Source organism: Suricata suricatta, chromosome 16, assembly GCF_006229205.1.
Source record: "Suricata suricatta isolate VVHF042 chromosome 16, meerkat_22Aug2017_6uvM2_HiC, whole genome shotgun sequence".
NCBI lineage: Eukaryota > Metazoa > Chordata > Mammalia > Carnivora > Herpestidae > Suricata > Suricata suricatta.
The window spans coordinates 40,517,066-40,532,201 of NC_043715.1; the positions used below are offsets into that span (position 1 = coordinate 40,517,066).

At 39.7% G+C, this 15,136-nt stretch overlaps 1 protein-coding gene across 1 annotated transcript in view; it reads left to right on the forward strand.

The window, feature by feature from the left end:
- Nucleotide 1: 1 nt before the first annotated feature.
- LSM14A (LSM14A mRNA processing body assembly factor) overlaps nt 2–15,136 on the forward strand; it is a gene marked incomplete at its 5' end in the record, with an annotated part of 52,869 nt that continues 37,734 nt past the window's right edge. Inside the window, one exon of the mRNA XM_029924263.1 lies at nt 2–35. Coding sequence (XP_029780123.1) covers nt 2–35 — 34 coding nt within the window. The remainder of the gene's footprint in view (nt 36–15,136) is intronic.

Below are 15,136 nucleotides of genomic sequence, written 5' to 3' on the forward strand. Positions count from 1 at the left end.
CGACACCGAGAACTCCACCGTAGCTCTCGCCAAAGGTATGCCTGGGCGGGCCTCGGGGTGGGGTGCTGCGCCCGGCTCTCGGCCCCGCGGCCTCCCCGCTGCCTCTGTGCCCCCTCGGTCGCCCTCCCGGAGGCCGCTCCCTGCCTTCTGTCCGGGCCCCGGCGTCTCGGGGCGGGCCGCGGCCTCCCTCGGGCTTCCCAGCTCCCACCCCGAAGGACCGCGCCTTCAATCCGGGAACCACGGGACCGAGAGCGGGGCGGGCGGGGCGGCCCCGAAGTCCGCGAACGGATCGGAGAACACGGGGGGACGTGTCTTCCAACTCCGAGATTCGGTGGTTCTGTCGTGCCGCAACACAAAGCCTGAGTAGTCAAAGAATTTTTCCGCGTAGTTGAGTTTTGTGCTGATCGAAGGCACCTATTTTCTCACGTTCTTCATTTCCATTCGTTGGGGTATTCATCAGGTGAACTGTAAGTCATGTGCCCAAACTTTGGGGTTTGCTCAGCGACGCAGACGGGTCTCGAAATGCCCTCGGCACCATCCAGCAGATCGCATCCCACTGGTCTCATACGTGGTATTTACCTGTTAAACCGGAATCCTTCTCCAAGGCGGCTGTTGTGCAACCACCTCTTTAAAAATGCTTGCTGTTCTCGCAGCGACCCTGTTTCTGGAAATCCGGTGCGGAGTACCCGTGATCTGAGTGGTCAGGGGGCGCTGACCGAGCCCCGGGGGGCCTCCCGGGGCCGGCGGATTCGGGGTGTTGAGGAGGAAGTGCCCTGCCCCCGGGATGTAATTAAGGGTCGCCCCGGCCCAGTGCCTTTTCTTTCCGTTCTGTCGCACGTCCTGGGCCGTCGCGCCGCCAGAAAACCAGGAAGAAAATAAACTTTCGCTCCTGCTCTAAAAAGAACTCTCTCAAGTTTGCAATACTTAGGAGAGGGTAGCAGAGTGACTAAGGTAGCTTTCCCCGCACATCTAGTAGAGTTATCGTGGATGAATACCGTGGTACAGAGAGGGCCAGGGGCTAGGAAGAAAATTCTAAATCTGTAAAAGAAAAAAAATAATCTATAACTTATAGGAGCGACGTTTCCCAGTATCACACAAATATTTCAGTGACATTTTTGGGGTCCGTTTTAATAACACTTGGGTTGGGACAAATTTTATACCTGAGCAAGGTCTTAAATTTTTTTTATCTTTGGTTCTTTGCTACCCCGCCTTCCCCCCATGGATTTTTAGCTGTATATTGTCTTAGTTTTTATGGCTTTATGAAATTATTAAAAAGGCTTCCTGAAGTTCTCGATGAGAGCCACATACAGTATTTTTCATTAAGATGTTTTAAACTAAGGTGTATTGCCAGACTAGTGATTTGTTGAATTGACTGTGCTTTTACTCTTCACAGTGGGAAAAAAAAAATACGTACATATGTAAGATTTTTAAAAGTCTTTTAAAAATCTTTGAATATATTATTTTATGCAAAAAAACTAAAATATCTATATTTTGTTAATGATCAACACTTTAAAAAACTTTGCTGTTCAACAGCTTCTAGAGTCCATAAACTAAAATTTTGTTATGAGTCTGTAATAGTTCATATGCCAGTTTGTTCTTTGTTATCAGTCATGACTTCATAAATAGGAGTACAGCAGTGAAAAGATTTTTTTTTAATCACTGAATTTATCTGTACTTACGGCTTTGATAGTTAATCCCATGACACATAATATATGCTTTTTTTAAGCAATAGGAGTTATTTAATAGGTGACAGGTTTGGGAATTTAATTGTGTTTGTAAAACCAAGTTACATTTTGGTAGCTTATTGTACTGAGCAGTATTTAAAACTACTATATAGCTGTCTGGTCATCACTGGGCACTTAATTCAAATTTTATAATTAGAAGTGGAGTGTTTGGTCTTAAAATTTTACAATTTACATGCCTTTTGGAGTAATTTAATATCTCATATTCCACTTTCACCTTTTTCAGAATTTGGTTGAAGAATGGCATTCTGACAGATAAAAGCCTAAAGTTTATTTATGGAGTTTAGAATACCGTAATTTTTTGGATTTAGAGGTCCCTCCTCTTTGTAAACTATCGAGTTAATCTCTTCAAGTGACATTCTTAGAATTCTCTTTTGGATGTTAATTTTTCCCCTTTTGGGAAGAGGTTTTTTCCCCTTCTTATCGTGAAATAACCACACATGTTGAAAAGATACATAGATAAAAATGAAATATTTCTAAACAGACATCCCTGTAACTACCACCCAGGGCAAGAAAGACATTGCCCGCATCTCAAAAGCTTCCCAGCCCCTGCATTTTCTCATCATCACAACTATCCTCTTAAACTAGATAGAAACATTATTCTCACTCAGGTTTACACCCCTAAATAATAGTGTTTATGTCTGTCCTTTTTTGAACTTTATATAAACGGAATCATCTTGTTTATTTTTGATTTTGGCTTTTGTTGTGGCAAAGTATTCCATCATGAGTACAACACAACTTTATTCTGCAGCTGTTTTTTGATATTGTACAGTTAATATTTAAATTGTTTAGTTTTTTGCCATTATGAACAATGCCTTTATGAACATTTGTGTTTAAGTACACTGATGCCTCTGTACCTTTCTTGAGGGTATGGGGTAGTTTATCTTTATCTTTACTAGGAAATGCCAAGCAGTTTTCCTGGTTGTTTACTAATTTTGATTTTAGTTACTAGTATATGAGAGTTCTAGTTCCACATCCCTCACCAACAATAATTCTTAGTATCAGGTATTTAAATTCTCTCCAATCTGGTTGGTGTGATTGTACCTGGCTTTAATCTTCCTGATTACCAATGAGCTGAACACTTTTTCATATTTTACTCATTTGGATTTCATCTTTCATGAAATGCCTTTGAAATCTTGTGCCAGTTTTACTACTGAAATGTATGTTTCTTTCCAGAGTTCAGTATTCTGAGTCTGAATCCTTTGCTAGGAATATCTATTGCAAATATCTTTCTCCATTTAATGGTTTCTTTTGGTAAACAGAAGTTCATTTTAATGTAGACATGTTTATCACTGTTTTATTTATGGCTAGTGTTTTTCTTTTCTTTTTATGGAATTTTTCCCTATCCCAAGGTCATGGAGGTACTTTGATTACTTTTACAAAACTTTTTGTTTTGCCTTTTCACTTAAATTTAGTAAGAGATTCACTTGGTTTATATTTTCCAGATTAAAAATTTACGTCCTTACCTGGGTGTTACGTATAGTTTAAATTCATGTGAAACTATACTATGCTCTTAAAGTTTTGGATTCGTTATGTTTGATGTGATATATAATTAGGGTGACCATATGGCCTGTTTTGCCCTGGTGGAAGGTCCTTGTTGTGCATGATTATTAAAACATCCCTTTATTTTCTTGAAAATGTTCCAGTTTGGGTAATAAATTGTATGGTCACACTAAATATAATCCAAAACCCAACCCCAGAGATCATAACTAACTGGGTGATGTCCTTTATTTCTGCTAGAGATTTCACAGACTAGCTCTAGTTCTGTAAAGGTAGTTTAATGGGCTTTGATACACAGAATCTTCTGTATGAATGTCAAGTCTTAAAGGCAACCTAGAAAGACTAATGTCAGTCTCTTAAGTATGCTAATCGATCATCTGTCTGTAGTTTGTCTCTTGGAGTCTTTGTCACATCTCTGAGTTTATTTTCTTCCTAACTCTGATTATGACCTGCACATAATCTTCTTTGCTTTATTTGCATGTGTTTATTGTCACTCTTCCCCCCACCCCCAATAGTCTGAGCTCTTGGGAGACTGAATGTTTATTTAATGAATAAGTGGAAATGGTTTAGCATTTTTGTTTCTTAATCTTGTAGAAGTTTCTTGGGGGTATCTCTAAATAATGCTTTCCATGTTCACAGTTGTATATCTCTCTAAAATTAAAATGCCTAAGATATGTGGTCCCCATCCCTGTCCCCCAACAGTGAGAGATTTTGGAGTATAGGGATACAAGAGGATAAAATCTTATGACAAAATTGACATTGTTAGGAAGACAGAGTTTTACCTTATGACTCAGCACATTTATATTTATAATTTTGTTTAAATTTTATATTTTTACATTTATAATTTTCATTTAAAATTTAAGGGAAGAATTCAAGGTGTTTGAGGAAAGTACACAGTGGTGGCATGTTTTCAGCTATTGTATGTTCACACCTATGTCTTGTGAACATAATTTCCAAGCACATACTAGATTCTGGATACCAAGAGATTGCCCATAGAATGGAGCTTCATGATTTTTGTCTCATTCACTGCTCTATCCTTGTGCCTAGAACAGTGCCTGGCACATAACAAGCCCTCAGTAAATATTTGAATAAATGAAAGAATACGTGTAGTTACTGATGGTTTTTAATTATGGGAATTTTTTTAAATTTTTTTAACATTTATTTATTTTTGAGAGACAGATCATGAGCAGGGGAGGGGTAGAGAGAGAGGGATGCACAGAATCGGAAGCAGCCTGCAGGCTCTGAGCTAGCTGTCAGCACAGAGCCTGACACGGGGCTCAAACCCACAAACTATGAGATCATGACCTGGGCCGAAGTCCGATGCTCAACCAACTGAGCCACCCAAGTGCCCCCAATTCTGGGAATTTCAAAGTTGGAGAAAGTACACATTTCCTATAAGCATCATTTTTATACTATTTAAATAAAATGGGTTAAAATGAGTGAATTTCTTTTTTTTTCTTTTTCGTTTATTTATTTTGAGAGGGAGTGCTGGGGAGGGGCAGCAAGAGGGGGAGAGAGAAAGTCTAATAGGCTCCAGCGCAGATCATAGATCACATAGCGAGCTTGATCCCAGGAACCATGAGATCAGGATCCCAGCTGAAATCAAGAGCTGGACACCTAATGGAGTAAGCCACCCCGGTGCTCCTAAAATGAGCGAAATTCTTATCTAACATGTTTAAGCTAGCCATACCTGGATGATACACCACTCTAATGAAAACCAGGTTGCCGCTGCATTAGGAAAAGAGACTTTGTAAAGAATGATTATAAGCCAGCTGCTTTTATTTATGAAAAAAAATTTTTTTTAATATTTGTTTATTTTTGAGAGAGAAAAAGAGACTGAGTACGAGCAGGGGAAGGGCAGAGAAAAAGAGGGAGACACAGAATCCAAAGCAGGTTTCAGGTTCCTAGCTATTAGCACCGAGTTCAGTGGGCTCCAACTCATGAAGGGCAAGATCATGACCTGAGCTGAAGTCGGACACTTAACCAACTGAGCCACCCAGGCACCCCAAGCCAGCTGCTTTTAAAGTGATTTGTCCTAGGGGCGCCTGGGTAGCTCAGTTGGCTAAGCCTCCGACTTCAGCTCAGGTCCTGATATGTTTTGTGGGTTCGAGCCCTGCGTTGGGCTCTGCACTGACAGCTCAGAACCTGGAGTCTGTGATTCTGTGTTTCCCTCTCTCTCTGCCCCTCCCCGGCTCATGCTCTGTCTCTCTCTGTCTCAAAAATAAATAAAAACATTTAAAAAGTTATTAAATAAAATGATTTGTCCTTAAAATCAGGGTTTTGGTAGAGGGAATATAAAAGCTGGTAATGATATGTTATCACTCATAGGTCTAACAGGAGAAACCTAATAGGAGACCATGGGAATGGGAAAGGGGGGGAAAGAGTTGGGGAGAGGAAGTGAGGCAAATCATGAGAGACTTTTGAATGCTGAGCACAAACAGAGGGCTGAAGAGGGAGGGGGGAAGGGGTAGGGGGGTGATGGTCATAGAGAGGGGCACTTGTGGGGAAGAGCACTGAGTGTTATATGGAAACCAACTTGGTAATAAACTATATAAAAAATAAATTTAAAAAAATCTAAGTGGTAACGGAAAGAAAAAAAGCTGGTGATGAATTATTTCCTAAAATCATCTGCTATGTCTTACCCATTGGTGTATCTTACCCACTTGATTGTTAATTAATGATGTACTCATACACTCCAGTGACCAAGTAGGAGAGTTTTGTATGGTGGATAAAATACCTGCGAAGTATTTTATTGATTTCTTGCATTTTCACAGGAGTTGGGGACCTAAATCTAGCAGTTCACAAAAATCACTACCTAGAGTGTCAAAGATCTAGTAACACTTCAAGCTGTAGTTTCTTTTGGTTGCTCTATTTAGTGTGGTTGCCAGAACTGGGAGCCTTGGAAACAGTTTATTGTTGCTATGCAATCCACAGAAATATTTAGTAATTTTGAGAGTTTGAAGTCAGATGCCAAAAACCAACTGCACTTTCCAGCTGAGTGAGATAAGCTGTGGCCTTTTGAATCAGAAGTAGAGAAAACAGAAAGCCCCCCCACAAAAAATAGTAATAATAGTAGAAGGAAGGAAGTAGGAAGAGTAAAGAAATTTTATCTGTTCTTGACACATAGCAAGAGTTTTGTAGTATTTAACTCAGTGCCAAAGTAATAATTGCAGTAACTGCAGGTGATTTAACTTGAATTTATAACGCCAAGACCTCTACAGGACAATTTACCTTTTATTTTCCCTATGATACTTTAATTAGCTGATAATAAAAACTGGATATCACTGAAGTAAGTTTTTTAATGAATAAAGTCTGAGTTTGTAAAATATTTTATTCACAGGGATCTTATTCTAGTTTTGTGAAGTGTTTGTTTCTGGAAGAAAATGTGACCCAAAAGGCCAATTATTCGGAATGCTTAGGAGCTCTTTTACCTTAGACAAGTTATTGAACCCTAGCTGTAATTTCTTCAACTTTTAAACATAGATAATAATGCCTATCTTTCAGTCATTTTGAAAATTAAATGAGATAATGTCGAACATAACCCTTGTATTGTAGGTGCTTAATAGTGAGTAACTATCTCGTTGTTATTTCCAGCCACCATCTCCATCTCTGTCTCTCTAGTAGCCAAACTCCGTAAGTCATTCAGACTTGCTGTATTCTACAGTCTGTTGATCTTACTACCTTTCACTGTCCCACATCTCCCTCACAACTTTACTTCCTGCTTTATTCTGTTTAAATTCCATGAGCAGTTTCTACAATCAGTACTTAGCATAAACTCTCTCTCTCTCTCTCTCTCTCACACACACACACACACACACACACACACACACACACACACACCCCCCGCCCTTCTGCTTTTTGCACAAGCTTAGAGAAACCACTGTCCTGATGATACCAACACAGACATGCTGACTGTTTTCACTCACTCACCTCATCAGTCATAATGTATTTCCAGTCTGTCTGTTCCATTTTTCTGCATGACTCTTCTATTCCTTTTGTTTTCCTCCAACCTCCAATATCTCCTCCCCATCTTCACTTTCAGTCTGTGAGCTTGCTTCCTATTTAATTGAGGAAAGAATAGCAAATAGAAAATTTTTATTAACTCATCCCACATGTACCTGGTTACTCACATCTGTGCTCCACACCTCTACCTTTTTTCTGGTCAGTGTAGATACAGTGTTCTTTCTTCTCTGTCACACCATCCTTCTTGTGCAGATTTCATCTCCTGATTTGAGGCATTACTTTAGGGATTCTCTACGCCCTCTCCTATGTATTCAGTTTTTCCTTCTCTACCAGATCTTTCCTGTCTAAGAGATATGATGCTATTTTACCCATCTTAAAAACAGCCACAAGGGACGCCTGGGTGGCTCAGTCGGTTGAGTGTCTGACTTCGGCTCAGGTCATGATCTCGCGGATTGTGGGTTCGAGTCCCACGTCGGGCTCTGTGCTGACAGCTAGCTCAGGCCTGGAGCCTGCTTCGGATTCTGTACCTTCCTCTCTCTCTGACCCTCCCCTGCTTGCGCTGTCTCTCTCTGTCTCTCAAAAATAAATAAAAAACATTAAAATTTTTTTAAATTCATTTTTAAATGAAGCAACAAGAAGACACTACTACTCTTAACTGTTTCCTCTTTTCTATCGCCCCATTTTTGTCCTTTGCTTTACACCAAAACCCCTTGAAGGAATTGTCTACACCACTTCCATTAATTTTGAGGCCTATTTTTTTTAGGTTTATTTTAAGAGAGAGAGTGTGTGTGTGAGTGGGATAGCGGCAGAGAGAGGGAATCCCAGGCAGGCTCTCCCTGACACGCAGAGCCAGACTAGGCACTCACACTCACAAACCATGAGATCGTGACCTGAGCTGAAACCAAGAGTTGGATGCTTAACTGGCTGAGCCACCCAGGCGCCCCTTGTTTAGGTTTTTTATTTACACAGGTGACAAACTTACCAAGGTCACCTCCATGTTGCTAAATCCAGTGGTTGGCTCTTATCCTTAGTCTGCTTGACCCATCACCAATATATGGCACAGTTGGTCTGTTCTCCTTGAAGTACTTTCTTCATTTGAGTTATCCTGGTTGTTTTCATACCTCGTGGATGGTTGCATCTCAGTCTCTTTTGTTGATTCGTTAACTCTTAAACCTCCATATGTTGGTCAGCTCCAGCTCATCCTCTCTTGTTTCTGTGTGTGTGTCTTTCACTCTTTTATCTGTTTATGTTTTTAATGTTTGTTTATTTTTGAAAGAGAGTATGAGCAGGGAAGGAAGGGGCAAGGCTCAGGGGACAGAGGATCTGAAGTGGGCTCTGCACTGACTTCAGTGAGCCTAGTGCAGGGCAGGGCTTGAACTCACAAAACTACAAGATCTTGACCTGATCCGAAGTCCAAAGCGCAACAGTCTGAGCCACCCAGGCGCCCCACTCTTTCTGTCTTTTAAAATTTTACCTTATCTTATGATCTGTACTTTTCTCTTGATAATAATATTATGCAATACCTCCCTTTGAATACTCTCTATACATTACTGACTCCTGTCTCCAGCCCGGACCTCTTATTTGAACTTGCCTCCTTAACACTGCCTCCTGGAGGGATGTCTAGTACAGATTGTGCATACCTATTTCTCCTTCAGCCTTCTCCATCTATTTGAATGACAATTCATTCTTTTAGTTGGTAAGACCAAAAACCTTTGAGTCATCCTTAATTCTTCTGTTCTCTCTCTCCTCATCTGTGTTTTGGATCCTATGACCTCTATTTTTAAAATATATTCAAAATTTGACCTCTTATTGCCTCTACTGCTCTACTTCAGTTTATTATATGTCACTAGCCTATTCAGAGACACTTCAGGGTTTCCTATTTCAGTGTTGGCCTCTTATTTGATTTTCTTTTCATCCTCAGTACTGTTTGAGTGCATCTTTACCATTAAAACAACATGGAATGTGTGGGTGGCAAGTTTTTATAGTGAGCCTATATTTGTCTTAATTACTTGAGTGATTGTCTAGATTCTAAATTCAGAATCTTTTTCTATGGAACTTTGAGGGCATGGGTTTGTTGTATTCTAACATTCTGGTATTATTGATGTCAATCTAATTCTCAGTCAGTTTTCTGTCTGGAAGCTTTTATTCTTAGGAGTTGAGAAATGTTACCACACTAATTCCTGAGTGGTTCTCTGTGGACCTTATAAATCTGAAGACTCAAAGTCTCTTTAACCTAAAAAACTCTCTTGGCTATCAGATTAGACAGTCCTGTTTCTGTTCCTCCCTTCCTTACCCATGTTTTGTTTTGTTTCATTTTGTTTTGTTTTGTTTTAATTCCTTTTGGATGCTGTGTATGTGTGTGTGTGTGTTTGCTTTTCTATTTTCATATCTCTATTTCTTGGTTTATAGTTTGGGAGATTAAGATATAAAACCAACTATAACAAAGAATGCACAACTGAAAGCAGCTTACAGGGTAAAGATTAAATTTAGACTGCAAATTGGACAAGCGTTTACTTTTACTTCCTACTGATAAATCCTACTAAAACTATGTGAGAGAGACTTTTTTATTGTTTTAGGCATAAACCCATAAAGGACAAGGTAGATTTGGAAAGGAGACAATAGCAACAAAATTTTGGAGTCTGAAAAGCAAATGGGTGAATTTAAATGACTTAGAAGAATTGAGAAAGCTGCAACCTAAGTAGACAGTGAGTAAAGCCAAGAACTATCTGATTTATACTGAAACTCCTAAAAGGCTCAGCAGTTGGCATCACCAGGTGCAGGGAAACTAGAAGGCTATGAAGTTAATTAGGAGTGAAGATGGAGCTAAAAACTATAAGATTAGCTCAAAATCTGTTTCAGCAATGGTCAGATTTCCAAATCCCCTTTTACATTTCACACAACCTGGATAGCTACTCTTCTTCAACCCTGGTACTCTCTAGAAGGTAAAATAGAGGTTCTGGGAAAACCTAGGCACAGTTGAGAACAGAGGTACCTGCCACATTAAGAACAGTTTGGAGCAAATGAGGCATTGAAGCAGCTTGCATCTGCCTAGTATATTCATTAATTCATTTATGAGAGAGAGAGAGAGAGAGAGAGAGAGAGAGAGAGAGAGAGAGAGAAAGAACAAGTGCAAGGGAGAGGGGCAGAGAGAGAGAGAGAGAAAGAGAATCTTAAGCAGACTTAATGCTCAGAGCAGGGCTCAACACGGGGCTCTATCCCACAACCTTGGGATTGTGACCTGAGCCGAAATCAAGAGTCAGACGCTCAATCGACTGAGCTACCCAAGCACGCCTGGTGCTTATTATTAATAAGCTGTTCATTCAGAATTACTGAGTGCTTACTAAGACTACATGCTAGACAGCAATTTGGGTGCTAGGAAATTAAAAGAGAGCATTACAGGACAAGATTCTTGAGAACACAGTGTCTTTAGGTACAGCCTGACAGATAATCACAGTTAGCCACAGGAAAAGGATATCTAGGAGGAAGTGTCTAGTCTCAGGCCACAGGGAGTTTGCAAATACAAAAACAACTAGAGTTCAAAACTTTCATCTGACCCATAACACCTTGCAACTCACTTAAGGTGGGATTATAATAGCTGTCATTCAGGTCCTCACCTCAGTCAAGTTCCTTCAGATTTGGGGCCTTTTCATAAGGTTCCCTTGGATTGGAATTCTCTTTCCCTACTCCTTATATGGCTTTTGTAGACGAAGTGAACAGTGCAACGGATTAAGAAGTCACAGTGGAAAGAAAAGAACTAACAGCTCTGGAAGGCTTACATGACAGTGAAGATGTGTCAAATAAGAGGCTCAGGCGTGCTCCCCTCCCCTTTTATTTTGCTTCCACTGCTAAATTTATCTTAATGTATTCAGTTTGTCATTTGAATGTCAGAAAGTCTGAATTTTCTTAGTAGAGAGGAGCCATTGAAAGTTTTTTAACCGGTGAAGTGGCATGTCAGAGTCCAGCTTTAGGAAGTTTATGCTGCAACCCTGTGCAAAGATTGATGGGGCGTGAGAGGAGAGGCTGACAGTAGTGAGATCAGTTAGAGTATTTTAAGAGTTTGGGAAAGAGGAAATAAAGGCCTAAACTAGTTAAAATAGAGAAGGAGGAACAGATATGTGAGAAATGAGGAGAATGGCTTTTAAAAAGTTGACTGGGCCATGAACAGGGAGGAATTAAGTGATAGTATATGTAGTTATGCCTGTAAACTGAAATTAGGACTAGATCAGGAGGGAATCAGGTTTATCCTTCTAGATTCTGCTTGAGTGTCATCACCCCTGCAAAAAAGCCTTCCCTGATTCCCCTAAGTCAGAAAATGTTAGATGTACCTTCTGTGTTCTCTTTTTGTCTTTTCTTTTCTTCTTCTTTTTTTTAATGTTTTTTATTTATTTTTGAGAGACAGAGAGAGCAGGGGAGGGTCAGAGAGAGAGGGAGACACAGAATCCGAAGCAGGCTCCAGGCTCTAAGCTAGCTGTCAGCACAGAGCCTGATGTGGGGCTCGAACCCACAAACCATGAGATCATGAGCTGAGCCAAAGCCGGATGCTTAAGGGACTGAGCCACCCAGGCACCCCTTGTCTTCTCTTTTCTTCTTGTGCTGATCACACCTTTCTTATTATGTTTCACTACTAGATCTCAGCATCTTTTCCCCGTGTCCTTTGTATAGAGCAAATTAACTATTAACCCTTTATTGGTCACATGAAGGATTATTATTTCTGAAAATTTTCCTTCATTGGAAAATATGTAGTTGAACAGCTTGATATTTAATAGGAAAAGATAGTGTGCTAAATGAAGACACTATTAAAGATATTTTATTCTCTCAGATTAATAATGATGAGTATACTTCAATTTTCTTTTGCCATCCTGTGCTTGATAGGAATGTTTCAGAGTCTCTCTTATCTACAGTTTCAAATAATGTGTTTAACATTATTACTATTGTCTTGTTATTGTCTCACCATCTAAAATTTTTAATTCCTTTTTGGGTTTACAATCCTCTCTTCTTGCCACTTCTAAATTCTTACTCTCACAAGTCATTCTTCCCTTGTACTTGGTCTGAAATTATTATGGTTGAGGAAAGATACATCTGAGTAAATCTGCATATATTAGTAATTCAAGAGTAAGAATCTTGCATGGGAAGTCAATTTGCAAATGAGAGGAGCTCGTTAACTGAGCAAGGTCTCAAACCTGGAATTGTGGGAGATGACTTTAGGTTAAAGGAAATATAAGGGTCTTTCTTCGCCCAAGAGTGTAAGCAAAAGGGAAGAAAATCAGTGAAGATGATGAAATATATTGATGAAAAGGATACGAGCATTTACCTTGTCAGTTATTTATTTAAAAAAATTTTTTTTTTCAAAAGTCTTTTTTTATTTTGAGAGAGGGACAGGGAAAGAATCCCAAGCAGGCTTCCACACTGCTAGTGTGGAGACCAGTGCAGGGCTCAAATTCACAAGCCGTGAGACCATGACCTGAGCTGAAATCAAGAGTCGGACACTTAACCAACTGAGCCATCCAGGTGCTCCATCCTTTAGAGGTAAAGTAGTAAGAATGTTTGAAAGGTGAGGGGAAAGTCATCTGGGTTGTGAACCCTGGAAATGGAGGTGATTTTTGGCTTCGGATCACCAGTGATTGGCATGTGATAAGTGCTGAAGAGATTCAGAATATTGCAGAGAGAAGGTGGATAGTAAAGTCTATTAGCGGTGACATGTCTGTAGTTGGGTACAGGAAGAGATGATAGAGGCCAGAGACATGTTTTCATTCAGTGCAGTAATGTTCCTTGACACAAAGTAGTGTGGGTGAGAGGGAAGAAGGGGCCAAAGTGCAGTTATATGGAAAGTGAAGCTTTGTGGAGACAGTTTGTGATGTGTCCCTCCCAAATAAAAAATCAAGAGCATGCTTTCAGCATCTGTAAAAGGAAGGATACTATATTGTAGAAGAGATAGCTTCATGAACACTACTCTTTTAGTATTTAAGTAATTAAACCATATATAACAGGTAATAAATATTCAGTATTTCATATGGTTTCAATAAAAGTTAGTCTGTGATATTAGATGTGCAACAAAAACTATTTCTGGATAAATATCAGGGGGAAAAAAATACCAAATGCAACTTTTCACTTTTTCCTCCTGGTTCAATGCTTTTGCATATATGCCGTTTTTTAAATAATGCTGTTTTTCTGTTTTCCCATCCTTTGGTGTCTAATTGTTATTTCTTTTTGATGTAGTCATCCAGTAATTTTGGAAATTGCTTACTTAATAGCTTTTTCCACTGTAAAATTTGTTCAAGAAGTGTTCAAATGTCAGCAGTACGTGGGGCACTATGTTAGATACTGGGGGAGTTGCAAAGATTACTTACGTACACATCTTTCTCCTGAAGATCTTTCAGTTCTAGGAAGTAGGAGCTATAGACAAGGGTAGAATGCATTGCCATTTTTAGAGGGAGAATTTGTTACTTCCACCTGGAAATATTACTGATAGAGTTATGTCACTTTGGCTGGGCCAAGTGCCCAGATATTTGGTCAAATATTTAGGATGTTTCTGTGCAAATGTTTTTTGGTTGAGAGTAATTTTTACATCAGTAGACTTTAAGCAGATTACCTTTCATGATGTGAGTGGGCCTCATCCTATCAGTTGAAGACCTTACTAGAACAAAGAGTGACTTCCCCTGAGCAAGAAGGAATTTTGCCAGCGGACCACCTGACTCTTCCCTGGGTTTCCAGCCTGCCAACCTACTCTGCAGATTTTGGATTTTCACATGAACTGGTTCCTTAACGTAAACGTGTGTGTGCATGTGCATACACAAACACATACCGTTGGTTCTGTTTCAATGGAGAAACCTGATGAATATAAGTGATGTATGAGCTGAAATTTAGGATGGGTTGAATGTGGGGAGAAGCTATGGTAGAGGATAGAAAACCTGCTCTGTGTATTGAGAATAATGAGCTCGATTGGAATTTAAGATTATGTAAGTGGGTTGGGACCAGCTCTTAAAACTGATACTTGATAGAAGTTTTAACTTTAAGACTACATCAGAAATCTTATTGTAGACATCCCTTTGAACATAGTCTTAGATTTCAAGCTTACTTTTGGGCATTTCCTGAATAATTCAACCTTTTGTTTATTGCTCTCACATTTTTTAAAGTTTTTTTTTTTTTTGTCTTTTATTTATCTTTTGAGAGACCGAGAGAGACAGTGCCAGCAGGGGAGGGTCAGAGAGAGGGAGACACAGAATCTGAAGCAGGCTCCAGGCTCTGAGCTGTCGCACACAGCCTAATGCGGGGCTCCAACCCATGAACCGTGAGGTCATGACCTGAGCCGAGGCCGGACGCTTAACCAACTGAGCCACCCAGGCGCCCGATTGCTCTCACATTTTGATATTCAACAGACTTGTTTTACTTCCATATCAATTAGAGCCTAATTAATAATTTTTAGTTTGTGTCCAAAAGTGAAGTCTTTGGAAAATACTAACGATGTCATTTTGTGCATGCTGACTATATTTAACTATGTATGTTTATCATGTTCTAACTTAGAAAGCTTTGTTATTTTATAATAGAGATATTGTATTGGGAAGTTGGTCACTGATCTATTAGAAGTAGAGTGTTTTGGGTTTTGGTTTTTTTTTTTTAGGTCCGTGATTTTTGCCAGAACCTTGACCCTATTTACACTTTTTGTTTTAATGTTTGTTTTTGAGAGAGAGTGCAGGCAAGTCAGAGAGAAGCAGAGAGACAGATATGGAGGATCCAAAGTGGGCTGTCTGCTGACAGCAGTGAGCTCAATGAGGGGCTCAAACTCACAAACTGTGAGATCATGACCTGAGCTGAAGTTGGACAGTCAACTGACTGAGCCACTCAGTCACTCCTGTTATTTTTTTTAAAGACAGTCATCGGACACATTTCTCTTAATAAGTCATTTGTTTGTAGCCAGAAATAGGGAATTGATT